Consider the following 20,895-nt stretch of genomic DNA (forward strand, 5'->3'; position numbering starts at 1 on the left):
TTTAGGACTTTATTATGAACAAATTGTTCATAATAAAACACCAGGAAAGAAACTTATATTTTTATGTTAATGCATCTGTACCTTTACTTAAGTAACATTTTGAACTTGTAGAGGAGTATTTCAACATTGTTGTACTACTGTTTTTATTCTTTATTTTATTCTGAGCCACTGTACATCTTGGTTTTTTTTTTTTGTTTGTTTTTTGTTTGGCTAGGTTTGTAGGACCGTCGCTTTTATTATGAAGAAATCAGAACGGATATCTTGCTGCCTGTAAAGGAACGGACAAAAAAACCCACATCTGCTTCCGGAAGCTAAACAATGCTAGCTAGCTACTGAGCCGCTGCTGCCTGTCACTGTTACCTGTGCTGGTGTGGGTTGAATATCTCACTAAAACAAACCCAGGTCAAAAATAATACATTAAACCACAACGGTAAGCCCACTGAAGCCACTACATGCAGTAACTAACGCCTGCTAGACTAACAGCTTCAACACGAACGTTGACGTTAAATAAAGTCAGCTAGTTTTGTCTTGAGTTTTCAACGCGTGGTGAAAGCAATGAAAACAACATAATCAGCTATCTTTCTGTTTCTATTTAGCTTTCACCAACGTAGGTATTGTTAGTTTGGCTGACCTTTACCGTGGGTGCTAGCTTACAGGTCACAGTGAATTTGCATTTGGCTCAAGTTGGATTTATTTTAACGTTACAGCCACTTAGATCAGTAAGAAGTTAACTTAACCCCACCGTCATCAGGATCCATCCTTTTATGTCCACCCTGGCGTTTCCTTGTTTCGATGGCATTTACCTCCCAAAGCAAGAAAATGAATTCGTGCACCATGTCATGGATGAGCTGGAAACATACCAACAGAAGAGCAACCAGAAGAGGTAAGGCTCACCTCATGGGAAATAAGTAGCACAAAAACTGAAGTTAAAAATAGCTTTCTTGTATTTGAATAAGAATTTTTTTCTATTGAGGAAAGAGAAACCATTGTGCAATCTACCATCCTGTTTGTGCTCTTTCTACCCTAAAGCAACATGGCACAGTTAATCTCTGTGCCCTGTGTGTGGTATGGAGATAAATATTGTACCCAGAACCAATCACTTTGTACTTGAAACAAGAACAACAAACAAGAAGAGGACACCACACTTACTTGCCTCTCTTATTTACAGACGTTCCTCAGATTAGATACTAGGACCGGCCAACTCTTACTACCTTCCAGTAATTTACATAATATAATAAACTGAATTATAAAAGAATTTCAAAGTGGAACATCCCTTCCTATTGGGTGGATTTAAAGTATTAAATTTTGGACCTTGACAGAGATGTGTGTGATTGTTTCTTCTTTCTGTACTTTTTTCTTTTGGTGTACCTTCTTTCAAAAGATATCATGATCTCAGTGACACTACCTAATTAAAAAAAAAAAAAAAAAAAAGATATGCATTGACATTAAAGCCACAATGCCAGGTTTGTGTTGTTAAAAATAAAATTGCTTTTATACTGCCCTAAGACAATATGGACCTCTTACTCTCCATGTCTGTTGTCATGTCCTCTTTGTCTTTCTCCAGCGTGCTCCTGTTCCCCTGTCTACCCAGCAGACTGCGATACTTGATACACAGGACCATAGAAGACCTACCAGAGCTCACCACCTTCTCAGTAGGAGAAAGCTGGTGTCGCAGGGTTGTTGTCTGCCATTCTGAGCTCAGGTACAGAATGTACATAAGTAGATCAAATGCACAGTCCTGGCCAAACTCTGATCAATATTTTAATTGCGGTCGTATGCAATTTTAAAATGAGCAATAGAAACTGATTTCTTCTGATCAGGTGTGGTGACAGTTAATACATAGAATCATGATATGTTGGACTTAAATATTCAATTTACCAGTTGTTGTTTTTTTAAGAAGTTGTCTTATAAGACTGAAAGAAATTAAGTGCCTTGAGATAACTTCTGTTGTGAATTGGCGCTATACATATAAAATTGACTTGACTCGAAAAAAATCACAGGTAGTTGTCTAGTGCAGGATACAAAAGTAGCTAAGACTGGTAATTAAAACTGATCGGAAATTAGTAATTAATTGCAAATCCAATGAAGGTTTTTAATACAAATGTTGGTTTTTCTGTAGGGGTGAGATCGAGGAAGACAGTGACTTGGAGAGCAACAACAGCTTGTGTGAAGAGCCTCTAAGAAGTAAGGAGGAGACGGATGGATTTGCTAAGCCTAAAGCTTCAATCCCATCACGAAGCCGAGGACCTAAGAGGCCAGACAAACCTCTTTACATGCCACGAGCAGCTCGGGAGAGACTGTCCTCACAAAACTCACAAGGACCCACAGCATACAAAGAGAAACCAAGTCCAGCCTCTAGTGGCTGTAGCCACATCAGCAGTTCATCTGACTCTTGCTCCTGTTATGAAACTTCAGAAAACACTAAGCCCTCATCCACATCCAGACAGGAATCATCCCCCAGTGTAACGGACGGTATCCTCAACCATATTTCGGACAGTTCAGCACGTTGTCCTCAGGAAGAGAGACAAAAGTTGGTGCTGAGGCTGCATGAAACTGAGCCCCTTGTTTGGGACCAGACTGTATCCTGCTTCACTGAAATGACTCTGGAGGAGGATGTGAAAGACAAAGAAGACTTTGCTAGTGTGCCATACAGCTCCCAGATAGAAGATACAAGCACAGACACAGATGATGTAACTGAAGAGGTAAGTTAGCAAACACTTCATTCTGAAGGTGTGGTTGTTCTTCTATTACTTCTATATCAATCTTCATATACATATATTAATATTATTATCATGTCTTATTTTTTAGGTATTTTCCATTCCATTGCTTGGCACTTATGTGTTTTTGTACTTAATGTTCGCTTGCAGTAAATTGTAACCAGTTATTTTGTCTCTTCCCTATCAGATCAAGGCACATCTGAAAGAGGCAGTGTCTTTTTCCATTGAGCACGCCCACAATGACTACTCCATTTATGAGAATGTGTGCATCAGCGCGGATGAGTTCCGTCACGTGATCGAGATCTATGACTTCCCGCCTATGTTCAAAACAGACGACCTCCTGGATGCTTTCACGGAATACAGGTGTGAATAGAGAGTTAATATCCTAAACCTTTTCACAGCTCAGGTTGTCTTCATAGCGATTGTATTTTAGTCCTTTAGTCCCTTGAATTTAAGTTTACTCTTTTTCTAAGTTTAGTCATCAGCAAAACAACATGTTTTTCTTCTGTATTTACGCTGCAACAAAATACTCTCATTGAGACTTGGAGGAAAACATTCTCATCCTATTGGTGTATGTCCAACATTATTAAAATAAAATCATCCCAAACAGTTGATCCAGCCGATAAACCTGTAATCAGAATTTACTAAAAACATCTGCTCTTCTGTGTGTTTCAGTGATGGTGGAATGAAGATCAAGTGGGTGGACAACACACATGCCCTGGGAGTTTTTTCCAGTGAGTCAGCAGGTATGAGTTCCCACAGGTGGGTTTTAGGTTAACAGCTAATGAATATGACTGAAACTGTACTAATATATAGCGTTGTTTGCTGTCACATGCAGCACTTCATGCCCTCTCCATCTGCCACCCACTGCTTAAGGCACGAGCACTGTCTGAAGGGAGTAAAAAAGCCAAAGGCAAGGCCATTAGACGAGCAGGTACGAGCTTCACTTGCCGTGTTTGCTTGCTGTTTTAGGAGATATCTTAAGCAACAATATTTTTTACCTTCTATGATGTCTAATATTTAGTGTGGCAACTAGTTTTTTGTTGTAACACTGGATTACGTGGATCAGATGGCTGTTTCTGTGCTGTCCACCAGAGTTTATCCAGCCAGTGAAGGAACGTCCCAGGACAGATTGTGCTGTTGCCCGGCGGATGGTGACCAGAGCCCTTGGACTGCCGGGACGAGGCAGAGTGCAGCGTTACTGAGGAGAAGTGCTTCAGTGTTGGTATATACAGGTAAACAGACTAATCAAAGCCTGTGGAGTTGGCTGAGGAGTTGTTGATTATTATTTTCTTTTTTGTGACATGAAAACCAGCCTGTGTGCCATTGTGTGTGGCTGTGAATTTCTTGTTGTGGGCAGGAAAGAATTGTACATGCTTTTCAATTAAGGTGGTTTTTCTAGCTAATCACGTGCTAGGTTTCTTATCACATTTAGTTGGATAACACTGTTGTTAGGTTTTTGTCCAACTATAACCAGCATTGTTATTTAAAAGCTAGTGATCAGAACACTAAACTATAGACAGCACATGTAAAACCACTAATTGCAGAATAAATAGAACCTTTAAGTGTCATATTACTGCTGTGTGTCTTCCATCCTTTGTTCCTTTTAACATTATGAAAAAGGTTCATCATATAATCTGGAATCTGCTTTTACCACTTTTATTTCAAACAACGTAACGCTTTTCCACATTCACCCTTGCATACAAAATAAAAACAATCAGGCCACAACAAGTACCCTTATAAAAAAGAGGGGTCATTCAATTTGCTACATTAAAAAAACAAATTTACAAAACAATGAAGAGGCATTTTCACACACATTTGAGGCTATTACAGTACATCCACAATGTTATCATAGTCCCTGATGGTAATAATTTAAACAAAACTGAAAAATAAGCTGAGGGGATGTGCATTTCATAAAGATGAAAATGTGTGTCTACTGTAACAACCAAGAAAAAAATATTCAATAAATAAAACATTTTCAAACGTGAGCTCAAGTATGTGGAACACAAAATCCTGGAAGCAAAAAGCACTTTCCCTCTCAGCTTAATTCTGACTTAAATTTATGACTGAAAATCATTGCAGATTGTCACTGTAGGAACCAAATCCAAGCAACTGCTGGCATAAATAAATCCACTATATTCAGCACTGGAGTAGCTCTGACAGAAATTGCAAAAATAAACCCCAACTTTCACTGCCTATATTGCAGTTGTGGTTGCAAGTTGTCATAATTTGTAGAAAGCTTAAACACAGTTCTTCTGAAAACAAGTTATTTGTCTTGTCAGTTGTGTCGTTGCCATAGATTGTGGCTTGTTTCTCTGCAGTAATTATAATTGTGTAGTGCATCTGATCTTGGTTTCTAGTTAAGGCCTTTTACTATTTAATACTGTGGACGCAAATGTGATTTATACACCTGTCTTTCAATTCAATTGTGATGGGGAGTAAACATACTGTGCAAAATGCTGACCACATGTATATACACGATAGTTGAAGGTCTCATCTAATGTTTTTTTTTTCATTTGAGGCCTTCTCCAAATGCTTGAAAATTTGGCTGAGAAGGTTCCTGTTGGTACAGTTAATTTAATAAATAATTTGGCTTCAATCCTCCCTGACATCTCTCCCATTAAGCACCAGGTCAAAACCTACATTTCACTGACAACAAAGGCAAGAGACACTAAGAGATAAGAACATTTTTGTACAGCTGAATGTGGTTAATACATTTAATAAGCAAGCAGGTCTTTTTTCTCATTGAATCATTGTCTGTTGTACCAGTTGAGCTTTGAGCTCATCGATCCAGCACTGATCTGAGGAAGCAAAGCAGTACAGCCCCCTCTAGTGGTTGTCAATTATTTATATTTGCTTCCCCAACGTCCGTGCGTCTGTGTTGTCCATCTTGGGTCTACCTGTGTGACAGCTGGTTGGTCAGCAGTCCAGGGAATGGTTCCTCTGTTTCTGAACTCATTGTGCCACCTGTGAGGTCAGACAGGGAGAGGATGATGAAGAACAATACTATGTAACAAAATGCAAATCAAATCTCAAAAAAATCTCAACTTAAAACAGTAAAAATGCACCGTCCAAACAAGCCATTCTGATATTACCTAGCAACCCTCTGATGTGATGACGTGATGGCACAACTAGAGAAATATTTCATTTGCAATTTATCGACAGTGGAGTCTTCTCAAAATGAAATGGCAAACTTTTTGTCTACAAACTATATATTGGAAATGGTACATTTTGTACCATGTTGTGATATGATACCTTTTAAAATATCAACTAACGGTCTTTTTGTTTTCTACAGAAAGGTCCAGCAGAGGTCTGCCTCTGAACAGGCTTTACAGTGACCACAAACCTGTAACTGATCATCAAGACTATACCTACGTCCACCACTGTTTGCCTGCTTTACTGCCCACAACATAACATCCACCCTGCTCAAGTGTCGTCGAACATGACACCGTATCACCACCAAGTGTTGTTCTGTATCTTAACCTGACCCCTGACCTTTGGACATTACTGTTGTGGTTCCTGTTGTTCACCGTTAGGGTCACTAATAATAAGACACTGATATATCCGTGTTAAAAAAAACAATGAGGTATGAAACAGTCTGATTCAAGCCGTTATTTCAGATAGCTGAAAGGGCACTGGGGAAAATTGGAGAAGCTCTTATGCTTGTTTTGATTTGATTGCATGTTGCCTTGAAACTAAAGTGCGTTTCAAGGTTGTTCAGTTTCCAGACAGGTTGTTTTTGTTTCCTACTTGACCAGGCGATCCAGGATTGGTTGCATAATTGGTTGCATAAAGCAGCATTTTTTTTTCTAACATAATTTCAAATTCCTTCACAGATTAATTCTCAGGATTTGGTTAAAGAAATCTATTTCATTGTGCGCTGTAGTTACAGATTTTTATATGGAGTGCAAAGCTCCTAACAGACAAATGTAATGTAGATCCATGAACAGAAGCAGATCTGTTAAAAAACACTATTCTTTTTAAAAGCCAGCATTTAAGGGAAACACAGTTAAAATAAAATAAAAAATGCATGTAACAACAGTGTTAAACTGGACTTGATAGATATTTTCTAATATTTCAGTTCATTTTAAAATTTTGTTTTATTTTTTTGTAAAGAAGTTGCAAAATGTTCAGTTGTTCTTAATATTTATTTTAAATAGCAAAAACTACCATAGGATTGTTGCCTCGGAGGCAAGTTGTTTCTCACTCCATATTACAGAAAACATAGATGTTTTTGATCTACTAAAGTTTGAGAATTGGAAACTTGAATGTTTAGCCTCTGTACATGTTACTGTTATGATACTTTGTGTCATATTGTCACATCAAGCTTCTGTAAAGGGGGTACAACATGCCATTAAGAGAGAATTGTATACGTTTGTATTCAGTAAAAGAAGATGAGTGTTTTATTTTTTTGTCAAACTGAAATGGGCTGTTTCCCTGAAATGATCTTTTGTGCCTGATTTGAGTTTGACAGGACTTACCTATGGAATGTCTATGCATTGCCATGTGGGTTACCTGTATAGTTTAACTAAACTACAGTATTGTCTAATTTCAGGGAAGAATGGACTTGATTGTAGCATTAAGTGCAGCACAATCCCATGGAAATATGAAAACTATACATGGTTTTTGACATGATACGTTGTATAAAAGAAGTTAAAGTGTTGTAACATTTTAAATAAACATACACTCACCAAGCACTTTATTAGGTACACCTGTACACCTGCTTATTCATGCAAGTATCCAATCAGCCAGTCATGTTGCCGCACTGCAGTGCTTAAAGTCATGCAGATTCAGGGCAGGAGCTTCAGTTAATGTTCACATCAAACATCAGTTTTGTGAAAAGAAACGCCTTGATGATGAGCGGAAATCAGAGGAGAATCAGCCAGAATAATTGGAGCTGACAGAAAGGCTACAGTTACTCATATAACCACTCTTTACACCTGTGGTGAGCAGAAAATCTGCATCTTAGAGTGCACAAGGTCACGTCAGGTTCCACTCCTGTCAGCCAAGAACAGAAATGTGAGGCTGCAGTGGGCCCAGGCTCACCAAAACTGGACAGTTGAAGACTGGAAAAACATAGCCTGGTCTGATGAATCTGGGTTTCTGCTGAGGCAGCAGATGTTTGGGTCAGAATTTGCCATTAACAGCATGAATCAATGGATCCAACCTGCCTTGTGTCAACAGTCTGCTGGTGGTGGTGCAATGGTGTGGGGAATGTTTTCCTAGCACACTTTGGGTCCCTTAATAACAATCTATCACGGTTTTAAAGCCACAGCCTATCTTAGTATTGTTGCTGACCATGTGCTTCCCTTTTTGGACACAGTTTAGCGTCTTCAAGCAAAAGTCATCTCAAACTGGCTTCCTGAACGTGACAATGAGGTCAATGAAATTCAGTGGACTTCCCAGTTACCAGATCTGAATCCAACAGAAAGCCTTTGGGATGTGGTAGAGCAGGAAATTGGCAGCATGAATGTGCAGCTGACAAATCAGCAGCAATGAAGTTATGCAATGAGAGCAAAGGGAGGTCCTACCCAGTAAATAGTATGGTGTTTCTAATAAAGGGCTGGGTGAGTTTCTACAATACAGCAAAAAAGGGTTAGGACAGTAACACTTTGTGTTGTGTGTTTGAACATTGGATTTAAAATTGAACAGTGTTCAGTGTTAATTATATTAACTTTTAATATGAGGATGTTTACATTTACACCAGATGAAAAGTAAAAACTTGTTCAGTTTCAAACAGAAACATAGTCATCACATTTAATATTTGGTTTCATATCCTTTGCAGTCAAATACGTTACACTTATATTTGAGTTTTGAATTTTCAGCCTAATTTTCCAAACTTGATATCTTAAACTTGATGTTTTATGATCGTAGTTAATATCATTTAACCCAAATGCGGAGGAGATTATGGTCTCACCTGTACGACAGTTGTATGTCCATATCCGTTGGCCATCATACCGGGAGCGACACTTCATAATGTTGTTGGTGTAATCTGATTCGGCAACCTCATAGTTGGGGTTTATCACGACCTGGAAGAGAAAAAAACATGTTAAAACAAGTGAAAGCAAAATGTTTCCCCTTTATACATTTATACACTATTAATAAATAATTTTTGAGTACTACCAAGGACAGAATAATACAGGTTTAGTAACTGTCAGAAGACTAACAGGGTGGCAGGGTGTCTCAAAAAGAAAAAGTTGAATTTCTGCAACTGCTTCAGAAAGATGATTTTGTAATGGGGTCAGAGTTTGTAAATGTAGTTTCTACAACAGCTAGAGTCCATCAGACTTATCTGCATCCTCCACCAACCCCTGCTCACTTGTTTCAAGTCTGAATAAGAGTATACTTAGGCTGAATGCCAAACCAGAGCAGTTGCAGAGACATGGAAAGTGTCTGTTTGGTCTGTAAGACTACACTGGCTGCAGATGAGACGATCTTTACCATGCACCACGGCTAACAGACTAACCTGGAAGATGTAGTCGCCAGGCTTCACGTCTGTGATGTCAATCCACTGACAATCAATGTCATGTCTGTAGGTATCCCAGCAGCCAACAGTGATTCCTTGTGAACCGAAGTTCGCACATTCGTACCTTTTCTGGATACCTGTCAGCATTCAGAGCAGAGTTTTATCACATCATTCAACAACAATGTCAATTTTAAGCAGGTTCATTCATATTTTGATATTAGAAATCATACTAACTTTTTTTGTGTATTATATTCTTAAGAAAGACAACAAAATGAATGAATATTTTACCCTCGTCACAGTGGGTGTCCTCCAGGCAGAAGCTGGCTTTGTGTCCCTCTGCCACTTTAGTGCCATTCAGACTCAGCAAGTCATAGTGGGTGAAAACCTCCATACTATGGTAATGTCTACAAGGGACACAGGCAAAAAAATAGATGTTGAAACCTCCCCTCCTCTTTTTAGCTCTTTTAGCTAACCCCTAACCCCACATTAACATGCTCTTATCAGAAGCCAATTACAGCAGGAGTACAGGCTGAAAGGCCTGGTTGCCAACAGGATATAGAGATTTTCAGAACTGTTACACATTGGTAATTAATTATTTACTGTGTTGAATTTAACTTTCACTTGAGAATAACATGAGGTCTCACCTGTGACATTCATGCCAAATCCAGGAGTGATGTGCTGCCCGCGGCCTGAAGTCTGACTGTCCGTTGTTGTGGATCCGGGAGGAGAAGCGGAGAAGGCGGCGGTAGGAGCTGGAGTCGGCTTTGTCAGCGCTGCTGGAGAGGCAGTTCTCCTCTGCGGCACACTGCAGCGCGTACATGGGCCTGTCCTCCAGGTAGGTGGTTTGCTCTACAACCTCAGCGCTGAGCACCAGGTCTGGGGCCGCTGGGAGGGAGAGAGTAACAAGGAACTGGTTTTGAAAAAACTGTTTTACAAAGTTTATATCCAGTAAAGCTCCACTTAAGCCGTGTAAACTTCTTCAGTATACAGCATTTATATTTTGCTGTTTCTTACTCTGAGTGCATGAGACCCCAGCAGAGAAACGTCCACCTCCTTTCGGGCAGTCGATGTGTTTCCCATGATGTAGACACTGATCCAGAGTCAGCTCTGTTCCTGAACATCTCACTCCACTCATCACCACAGAATTAGATGAGGAATCTCCTTCCCAGTACCATGTTTCCTAAATAAAGAAAAGCACATAAAAGAAAGAACAGGTAATTCACCTGAATGATAATCAAAAAATTCCAAAGACTTGTCGTGACTTCAGTGAATAGTTCATAGTATCAAGTTAGAGCCTGGCTCTGTCCAAAGGTTAGAAAATCCACCTCCTAAAACCTTTAACTTGTTCAATCTTCACAAAAACTGAAGTGTAACCTGACTCTAGTTTGTACCTCTCGTGTAGCACCGTAGTGCATGGGTGAGATTTTCTCACCCCGTCGCCAGTCTTTGTGCTAAGCTACAATATTATAACTGTCTGCTGGCTGTAGCTTCATATGTAGCGTACGGACATGATCAATCTAATCATCTAACTCTTGGCAAAAAAGCAAAGAACGGAGTTTTCCATAATGTCAAACTAATTCTTTAAATCTCAGTCTTAAGTCCATAGCTCTGTTACATAATTTCACAGCTGGAAACAAGCAAATGAAGATTGTGCTGCTAATTAAACTGTTGTGGAAAAGAAGATGTGTGTGGGACGGTATTGAACTGAGACATTATCTTAATTTTCCTTCTGTATTTAATTTGCAGGTCACATTATCCCAGTTGTCCCACAAGGCAAATCTAATCAAAGGGTATATCACACATCACACACACAGCGAGGGGTGCTCGCTTGTCCTCAACAGTTCTGACTCAGCCTTATTGCAACATTTTGCAGACCATGGGGAAACCTTCTGTAGAAGAAACTCATACTTTCCGTCATCTTCCAAGGAAGTGGAGGATTCATGAGAAACTGAGCTATGGAAAAAAGATATGGATGTGGGAGTACTTGCTGGTGGGTTGAGAAGAGGGACAGACATACAGCTGTATAGTTTAAGCTCTGTGTCATTTGTTCCATCTGGTTGTGGGATTTGCCTGCAGAAGCATTTAAAAGTCAGACAGGAAAGAGTCTCTGGAGAAACTGATTCCCTGCACTGCTATGATAACAAAGAGGAGACATTTATTACTCCTAAACCTGCCGTTAACATGAGAACTCTTATGCAATGGCAACTGTATGTGGTGGCAAAGAGACTTGTTATTACGATACCTTGACCCGATTATTTGACTTGGCACAGAATTACTCTTTGATAAAGTGAAAAAAAACTACTTGTAATCAAAGTAGACTTGTTGACTTGTACTTGACTTGAGGGCCAGTGCTCGAGCAGTGACAGCGAACAGATGATGACATGTTTATGTGTTGCTCCATTAGAAGTGAATCACATGTAATTGTCCCAAACAGAGCATAGTCAGATAAACAGCCTCCGCCAGACCCGGTCCAAGTTCCACTCATAAAACCCCCTGCCGCTATCAGGGCAAGTCCCAATGATTCACACATACTTTCCAGACCTATATAATCTTAAACCACAAATGCCCCACTGGTTTCTGCCTTAAAATAGAAAAAAACATAAGAACACAAGCAGGGGTCTTCCTCTTTACCAGACTCTCACCTCATGAGATAAAAGGAGCACACGTTTCTCCTTTAAAAAGCAAGAGGGGAAACGTAAGCAGGACAGGACTGTGACGCTGCCAAGTCATGCCAGGGGCTTTACTGTTGGAGGGTCCACTAAACTTCAAACATGAAGTCGAGGCTTTCCCCATCACTCCCGCTGAGAAGCTCAACGCTATTTTGTGTCATAGGTTAAAAATGGCAGACCTGCATTCTGTGCTGACTGCCTGTTTGTGTTGTTTCCACGCAAACGGCATCTTTGTTTTGCCCTCTGGGATCAATAAAGCTCAAGCTTGTTAGAGTGAGAGTTAATAGCATCCCCTGACACACACACACACACACACACACACACACACACACACACACACACACACACACACACGTGCACACATACAGACATGGGTAGTAGCTCTACCAGACTGATTTAATCTTGTCCATATTACACATGTTGTAACGTTCATATCGCAACGTGCAATCTCAAATTCAAGTCCAACTCAAAGAATCTAATAACACAGACTTATTTTCAACAAATTGTAAAAAATGCTATAAATGAATCTCACTTTGTTACGGTGGTGCCATGTGAGGAAAAGGAAAGTTGAAAGAGCAGGGGCATGAGCTGGGTCTGTACGTGTGTATACGTGTTTTTCTTTCCATTTTACCAATTTAACCTGGTCAATAAGGTAAATTTACATCTACTTCACATTAACTCTATATAGCCTACGCATATATTGGTGATAAACATAAACAGTTCAGCATCAGTTTACTATGTTTATCACTATTCAGCAAGCTGGCTTGCCGAACAGTTTGAACCTTGGCATCCTACATAACGTCATAGTAGCCAATCCCACACATACAGTATGTGGCACTACGTGGTTTAGTGACTTGAGGGACAATTTTATAAATGAAAATAACGTGGCCACAAACAAACTGCACCCCGGACCACCTCCTTTATGCTGAAGCCTGCGCAGTAAAGATAAGCTCATCTTAAAAATGATTTGATGGAAGTGCGCGGAGAGGGAGAAATTTTATTCCAGAGACCTTACCTGGAAAGCGTGGCTGGCAAAGCCCAAGCCCAGCTGTCTGCACACTACCATGGCCTCCATGGTCCCCCAGCTTTCACTGCACACCGCGCCCCACACCAGAGAGCCGTTCTTCTCTGCCAGGACCTCCACACGGCCCTCATAGGGGTTGCGGCCACCGCTTAACCGAAGCTGAGGACAGAGATAGACAAATGTGTCTTGCAGTGCTATGTAAATAAAAATTGTTTTTATTTTACATCGTAGATGGAGTTACTCACTCTGTTGTGAAAACCCATGGCAGGAACATTACACCTGACAGCTGCGTCTTCCTCGTGGCTGCAGCCCAGAGAGTCACGGTTGAAGTGGCACTCAGTCAGTGACTTTTCAAACCCAGAGCACTCCACCTCATTCATGTGGACCGGCCCGATCCCTATAGGGAAACAAACCCAACACACAGGCACATTGAATATCTTCAATTTGTTGAACTTTACTAAGGTTATTTTGACTAAAAACAGGCTGGAGCAGTCACCATGTCCATAATGGAACAGAAAATAGTCTTAGGAGTGTCATCTATTTTCATTACTGGATAAAGGAAATTTGATCTTTGGACTACACATAATTTTAGGATACACAAGCCAGTACAGCCGTGTTCCTGAGTAAAACAGCAGTAGCCCCGCCTCCCTGAGTGTTTTGTTAGAACAACTCTGTCCGAAGACAGATGTAACATTTCATCCTGTTTCCTAGAATCACAAGGAAACAAGAAGTCAACTATGACAAATGAAAACGAGACACTTGAGGCCTTTAAAAAAAAAAAAAAAAGAAACTCTCTCTGCATCTTTTATTTTTTTCAAACTAAAAAAAGTAATCTGAAATGGTTTTTCCACAATAACATGTGCGACTACTTCTTCCATGCCAGTTTTCTTCCCACGTGACTGAGCTGGAATGTCTCTAGTGATGTTAGCTCTGAAATTTCAGTCTAAGACTGAGACGGACTGGCAGTCACTGGAGAAAAATAAATTAACAACGGGAAGAACACAGTGCTGTTGTAAACACACAGTCAATTTCCATGTCTGACGATGATGATTATAAGAGATTAAATAAATAAAATATTTAACTTGAATTTGCATGACACAGAAACTTGCTGTGGGTCAAATACTATCAGTGAAAAAAGATATAAAGTTACATTTGTAAAAATAAATATTACGTACATGTTGTATACTAAAAAAGAAAAACTGATAGAATTTCCTAAGTGGTACATTTTCTTTGTCTCCCATGCAAGTCCAGGAATCACCTTCTAGCGTCATTTCATTTTTATTGTCTTCCTTGTTTAGCCTACTCCAACGACTTCTAAAAACAAACACAATCCGCTATTTCAAGTCTACTGTCTGTGTGTGGTACCATTTTTGGATCCAGTGGTCAACTCATAAAAAAAAAAAAAAAATCCCTCAAATAACCTTGAAGACTCTCCAACAAAGAATTCCTCCTCTGAAATCCATAAAGACTGTTTTTCTTTGCTGGAACATTTTGTGCACTTGTGTGTTTTGCTGTAAGAATATGGCAGAGGAGAGGACGACTGTTCCAATGAACATATGTTTCTTATAATGCTGAAGTATATTGCATTTCACAAAATCGGGTTCTTTGGTCAAAGAATAAACATTGATGTGCTACTCCATATATTCCCAAATGCATTTATGTGCTGACTTAAGGTCTAGACTGATTGAAGTGAGACACAAACAGGTGGTGATACAGAGGCCAAAGATAAGGTGGAGGTGGAGGTCTCTGGTTTCAGTCCACACCTTTCATTTTCACAGCTGGGAATGAGTTCTTCCTGATGTTATGTTGGGCCGCTTGTTGATTGATGGTGCTGTAAATGTGAAATGTAATGAAAGCTAAAGCATTTAAGTTTAACACTATCTCAAGATGATCCCTGAATATCTGGAGGAACAGTTACAGTCTACCTGTATGGGTGAGAGTTGTGACTGTGGTCTCCACGTTTTAGTGCAGTCAGAATGTCACAATACTTACGTAATCTCTTCTTAAGACTGACTAATATTGGATTTTTTAGGCCCTGTTTAAAGATCTGATGACAATGTATTGGCTGATTTTTATTTATTTTGATTTTTTCATTTTAAATAACCTGTAGCATAAGTGATAAGTGAATAAGTGAATTTTGAAGTTAAGGTATGTACTGAATGTAATAGAGAAACTGTTCCTGAATTACCTCAAACATAATGTTTGGCATTTCTTTTTTTGTGAAGGCAGTTTGTTCAAACTAAAACTGTGTGTTAATTTGCTCTTTAATTACAATTAAATTAAATACATTTATTTATATAAGAGTTACATTATAAATTAATAGAATATTCATTTAAATAATTATTTTAGGACTCCCCAGTCCAAAAGGAGTTTATATTTTTATTATTATTGTTATTATTATTATCATTATTATTATTTAATCCAACTCCATGTTATTGTACCCACATAAATAGTAGTACTATGTTATAAAGTGACTAATCTGTAGTAGAACCTACCTTGCCCCAGTCGGGCACCTGTCAGAGCCTCTTTGGCGCTTCCGAATCCCAGTTCTCGACAAACAACAGTGGCAGCTCGAATGTTCCAGTTGTCATCACACACTGTACCCCACTCGCCGTTCTTCAACACCTCCACTCGCCCCTCGCCTATCATAGCTCCGCCTCTTAGACGCACCAATGGTTGCTATGGAAACAGCCCACCAAAAACTAATATTAGTGAAAATTACAGTCTTGCAAATGGTTATAGTTAAAGTCTACATCAGTTGAAGAGTTTTGAATTAATGTGATTTATTTACTTAAGTTATATTGGATTATACTATACATTATAATGGGTTACCAAATACTGTAGGTATCACCTCGAGAATACCTTAAGTAATAATCAATAAACACCAAGAGGAAACACTAATAATTTGATAGTTTACTTAACAGATGTTCATTCATCCATTCAAATGTTTCCAGATGCTTGACTACAGGGCCACTTCATTAATAAGCAGCAAAATGTTGTAATCCAGAGCTGGACAAGAGTCAAGAATTGCTTATTGGATGATCTATCTTGTACTTACTGAACTCTATTTACCTTAAAAGTGTTTTTGCTTCTTATTATATAATGCAATGATGTAGTAACATACTGTATTTACAAACCAAACAGATAGTGAATTGGACATTTATGACTTTCTTTAAACTTAATGATAAATCAATGGAGTCTAATTCAGAACAAACAAAAATATCTGCAATATGTCCAATTTCCCTCACAGAGACTAATGTCAGCCATAAGGTACCACAAACTGACTTGTTGAAGTGTCAGGGATATTTTTCAGTTTACAGTTCTTCTGTGCAATGTCAGGTTAACTCGAGGAACAACCCTGCTGCTGATTATATTACATCAGGATAGATGGGAAAGGTTTTAGTTCCAGGAGGCTCAGAAAATGAGCTGAGATCATCGTAGACTAAGGGATTATTCTGGGAACCATCTGATTGTTTGGGTTACTAACAAATAAATTTTACTTTATGGTGGCCAAGGGGCGTATTTGGCCTCTGACTCATTGTAAAAAATTTACATAACTAGGTACCACCGAGCAACAAGAAAGTAGCCCAGCTTGAGGCCAGTGTCTTGTCCAAGAGTATTGGCAGGATTCAAAATGCTTCCTCTCACATCCACTCTCTGTCTCTCTTGCAGTGACGGTGCTGTATGATCTGACCTACCTCCACCCTGTAGGCCTTCCTGAAGCCGACGCTGACGCTGGGAGCAAAGGCACGTCCAGGCACACAACTGATCACTACAGGCATGCCCTGTCCACAGGTGTTGTTGCCCTTCAGCTCTACCTCCCCGCCCAGTTTACAATCGCACAAGTTGGCCTCGTTGCCTGTGCAGTTGACAGAGAAACCCCAGTAGTTCTTCTTACGACGATTGGACAGCAATCTGAGAAGGCAATGAAATGACAGGGCCATAGGCAACTTATAGTTATTTATTGCAACATATAGTTTATAGTGTACGTTATTTGTGGTCATTTGTGTTAGTTTACATAAGTTTTAGATGGTTAGAGGTTTTAAGACGAATGAATGAAGCATGACCACCTTTTTTTTAACCTTTCAACATTGAAGACAAATACATGGTTAAAAACAGGAAATAACAATATAAAAACATTAAAAGCTACACAGAGGGCAATCACCACCAGAGGGTGGGGGACCACATCTGCAAAAGCACAGTCACCTTTGGTTTTAAAGTGGGGTCAGCTGCTTTATGGGCAATTAAATCAGTTCAAGTCAACTCTGCGCTCTGTGGGTAAACAATGTAGGTTGGCCAACACTGGTGTGATGTGTGACCTACGCTTTTTATATACAGTCTATAGACCAACGTCACGTCTTAGTTAACAGTCCAGCAGCTGGAGCCCAGACACAGAAGAGTGACTCACGGTTGTGAATGGTGAGTTATGAAGAGTTATCTTGATTTAGATTCGAGGTGGGGGGAGACAAAAACATGATTTTTTTTAAAAGGATAAATACACTGTTTTATTCTCTCAAAAATGCTCTCAGGGCCTTGGACTTGTGTTTTGTCTCAAGACTCAAGATTCAGTCCCTGATAGCTGTTAGCCAGTCTTTCAAGGTGGAGAGTTTACTGAGGGAAATTTAAATTGTCATATATATATGTTCATGCCGAAACCTGCAGACTTGAATCTTGCTTCAGAGACACATCGACCCATCACAGTCAATAATTTGTCGGTCTTTGTTATTTTATGTTATGTCACCGTTGCATGGTAATGCTGTTGCAAAGACTGTTTAGAAGTGTGTTCCACTTTGTACTGGTGAGGGAAATCGAACACTCAATCATCACTGAGCTGCTCTGCACTTTTAAGATTCATGTCAGCAAAGAAGAGTTGATGACAGCAATGACATAACTGTGACTGTAACTACGAGGAATTTTCGACAGATTCTATAGTAAGTTTCTGAAATTCACAGAAACGACAAACACCTTCAGTAAAATAAGAAAGCGGCGGTTTGGTTTGGAAAACAGTTGGCAGTAGCGTAAGTTCTTCTAAAACAGCTTTTATCTACATCACCTACAGTTTTGCTTCTGTTGTGGAAGAGCACATAAAATGTTTTATTGTTCTTTCTCACACTTTACTAAAATAATATGGCGCTGTTTTATGAGATTTATTTGTTTTGTGTGAGGACTTCAACAACGCCCATCCTATACCGAGAAGCACAGTGGAGGTATTGTTGTGGAGATACCTTAACATTCTCACGACCCCATCCTTGAATAGAAGTCATTGACTAAGAGTCACTGAGGAACCCGACAACAGTGGACCTCTAAGCAGGTCTGAACCTTTGAGGAGAATGACCATGTAATGAAACCAACATGAGCTACATTTACAACCTTTCAGGTCCCACAGCTTGTCCAGATGCTGTGGACAGAATGAAGCCCAAAGTCTGTTTAAATACAAGAACAATTTGTGGTCTGTGAAATTTGAAGAAATGCCAAATTTGACTGAGCGGTTTTAATTTTGCTGGACTGTTATGGGCACATTGGGTGAATAGAACTGCCTTTTGTTGTTCCAGACAAAAGGCAGATTGATTGTGATCTTTCACCTCTGTAAAACAGTGAACCACGTGAGACCACAGCAGCATTGCGCACTTTAAAACCACGCACGCTTTTTGATCCTAAGTGATTAACAAAAAACAAAGTAACCATTACTGGTTTTATGTGTCTTATACTTCTACTCCTTCTTCCTGCATTTATATGTAAGATTAACATAAAATCAGCTGAGATCGTGTCTGCCAGAGCTATAACAATAGACACATTTAAAATAAATGTGAAGATCCAGGTGCAAACGTACCACATTAAACATGACCATCACATTGACGAAGTATTTGAAGTATTTGTAAATAAATGTTTTTCTGCTGTCTGTCTGGTCTTGGTTTGACTGTGGCTGGACTGTAGTTCCTTTCAGATGAATGTACAGACTAACACTGCCTGGATTTGCATAATCAACAGATTCGACTATGATTTGAAAACATGAACTCATGTCCATTTATGCGTGTAAACACTTAAAACCAAACCATCCAAGACTATGTTTATTTCTTAAATTATTTGATTCTTGGATTCATACCTCATGCATTCACCAGATGAACATGTGATTATTTTTTCATGTACAGCAAGAGCATCTGCTTTGTTTTGAACTTCACATCCCTTGGTAACAGATAAAAATGATTAGACACAAAGTGTTCCAGGAAGTGGCTGGCTTTGTGTTAGGCTTCATATTGAGTACAGATTGACATTTAAGAATGGCCACTGCCAAAAGAGCCATTGTTTCACAGTGCACTGCACTCTGTTTTTTCCCAGCAAGGCCCATCCTTCATCCTCTAAGACTTCCTAAAGCAGTGTCTGGCTTCTTGTCAACATTCTCCAGGCCATGTCTGTTTAATCTCAGTCTGCAAAGTGGATGAAGGGTTGACCGATGACTACTGTAAACAAACTTGGTTATGTCATTTTTCCTAACATCAGTCTGGTATGGTACAACATTTCTAAATAGACTTAGACCTAAAAGGCCACTACAGGAAATGCAGCGTTTTAACACATGAACGTGTTTATATGATAAAGGAATGTGCGGCGTACCTCAAATGATAACATGTTTGCCACGCGTGTGACTTTACACAGATTCAGTGTTATGTAACACTGCTATATTCCCATAACCTAAGCTGCAATTAACTCAGCTAAATGTTTATGTTAGAATTTAACTCATGTGAAGACTTTCATTATATCAATTTGGCCTTATTTAAACCCTGCTGCCGCCACAGCACCATTACTCACTTGTAGGGTCGGGTATTGAAGCGCTTCTCCCCGGGGAAGCCATACATGCCACAGATGACCCTGCTGTTCATCTCTGTCCACTCCTCGTTACAGATCTGTCTCCACTTGCCTCCATCTTTCACCTCCAAAAAGCCCTCAGTGATGGGAATCCTTTTCCTGTGAGAATACGTGGCCCTGATCCTCACATCCTCCACCTGCACTGTCAAACCCTGGGACACAGAACAGAGAAAATGTTCCATTTACACACAGATAATACATACAAATTTGACCCCTGAAAGTAGACTTTAGTCCATCTGGGGACAACTGTGCTGAACGTAGGCCGCTCAAAAGGATACGATGGCCACTTATGTCTTTTAGGGTCTGATTGACATTTGTAGTTTTAAGTGAAATGTCTGAACAACTCTTGCTGTGACATTTGGTACACACATTCATGTCCCCTGCAGGATGAACTGTGATCCCTTTGGTGATCACTTGACATGTTATCGATCGCTATCATCATGTCAAACATTTTCATTTGGCCAATACTTACTTACCACTATGACCTGCAGAACTAAAAGCATTACCATCAGCCTCAGCTGTACTTTGCATTTAGTGCTAATTAGCATATTTTAGCATGGTTATCATGGCTATAATAATAAGTAGTGAGTATAATCTTTATAAAAGAAAAGAACAAGAATTTATTTATACTTGGACTTCACATATAACTGTTCCATTCGATATATTGTAAATACTACACAGCCTGTGAGTCATAAAGAACAATCACATTTTTAACAAATACAAAAGTTTTTCAGGAAAATTTTTAGGGACTGCACAATTAGCACATATGTTTGAAAAGTCAAGTTAAAAAATCTGGGGATGAAATCTTTGTTTAAACTTGTTAAGTATGAGTGAGAGGCCTTAGCAGGTCGGATGAATGTCTGGAATTTTTCCTCCATCTTTGTTACGTCTTCAGAGTTTAGACAGGAGCTTTAAGGGCCGGGAGGGAATTAGTGGACAACATACATCACAGCAGAGATCTGTCAAATCCTGCTAACAGTGTTTTAGTTTCACCTGCCAAAAAAAACTTAAAGTGAACAATTGGTAATTCATGGCTGATTCAAACATGTTGAAAGGTGTTGAAAGGTTACTCGATATTCAAAGATGAAATTAAATACATCATTGTCATTATTTTTACTTTTGCAAAGTAAGCCAAGAAGCTGAAATGAACTAGTAGAG

At 39.4% G+C, this 20,895-nt stretch overlaps 2 protein-coding genes across 2 annotated transcripts in view; one reads left to right on the plus strand and one right to left on the minus strand.

Moving 5' to 3' along the window:
- The first annotated feature begins 244 nt into the window (after positions 1–244).
- Positions 245–7,426, plus strand: r3hcc1 (R3H domain and coiled-coil containing 1). Its single transcript, XM_056386164.1, has 8 exons — positions 245–883; positions 1,565–1,702; positions 2,120–2,702; positions 2,905–3,080; positions 3,393–3,463; positions 3,556–3,651; positions 3,813–3,952; positions 6,013–7,426. Exons 1-7 carry the CDS (start codon positions 765–767, stop codon positions 3,920–3,922), a joined length of 1,293 nt encoding a protein of 430 aa, XP_056242139.1. The 5' UTR covers positions 245–764; the 3' UTR covers positions 3,923–3,952; positions 6,013–7,426.
- loxl2a (lysyl oxidase-like 2a) overlaps positions 4,361–20,895 on the minus strand; it is a 30,253-nt gene continuing 13,718 nt past the window's right edge. Inside the window, exons 4-14 of the mRNA XM_056386153.1 lie at positions 19,681–19,889; positions 16,575–16,791; positions 15,372–15,555; positions 13,122–13,273; positions 12,868–13,035; positions 10,198–10,363; positions 9,828–10,068; positions 9,472–9,587; positions 9,184–9,320; positions 8,635–8,746; positions 4,361–5,684 (exon numbers count right to left, since the gene is read on the minus strand). Of these exons, the coding sequence (XP_056242128.1) occupies positions 5,614–5,684; positions 8,635–8,746; positions 9,184–9,320; positions 9,472–9,587; positions 9,828–10,068; positions 10,198–10,363; positions 12,868–13,035; positions 13,122–13,273; positions 15,372–15,555; positions 16,575–16,791; positions 19,681–19,889 (1,773 nt within the window). The 3' untranslated portion in view covers positions 4,361–5,613. The remainder of the gene's footprint in view (positions 5,685–8,634; positions 8,747–9,183; positions 9,321–9,471; positions 9,588–9,827; positions 10,069–10,197; positions 10,364–12,867; positions 13,036–13,121; positions 13,274–15,371; positions 15,556–16,574; positions 16,792–19,680; positions 19,890–20,895) is intronic.

The sequence above is a fragment of the Seriola aureovittata genome, chromosome 2, assembly GCF_021018895.1.
Source record: "Seriola aureovittata isolate HTS-2021-v1 ecotype China chromosome 2, ASM2101889v1, whole genome shotgun sequence".
Lineage (NCBI taxonomy): Eukaryota > Metazoa > Chordata > Actinopteri > Carangiformes > Carangidae > Seriola > Seriola aureovittata.

Excerpts from the sequence above, each read along its gene's own strand:
- r3hcc1 (XM_056386164.1), top strand. The coding sequence starts at position 765 with ATGTCCACCCTGGCGTTTCCTTGTTTCGATGGCATTTACCTCCCAAAG. Across the intron at positions 2,703-2,904 it reads CAGATGATGTAACTGAAGAG|ATCAAGGCACATCTGAAAGA; the intron begins GTAAGTTAGCAA and ends CTTCCCTATCAG. Across the intron at positions 3,464-3,555 it reads TTTTTCCAGTGAGTCAGCAG|CACTTCATGCCCTCTCCATC; the intron begins GTATGAGTTCCC and ends TGTCACATGCAG.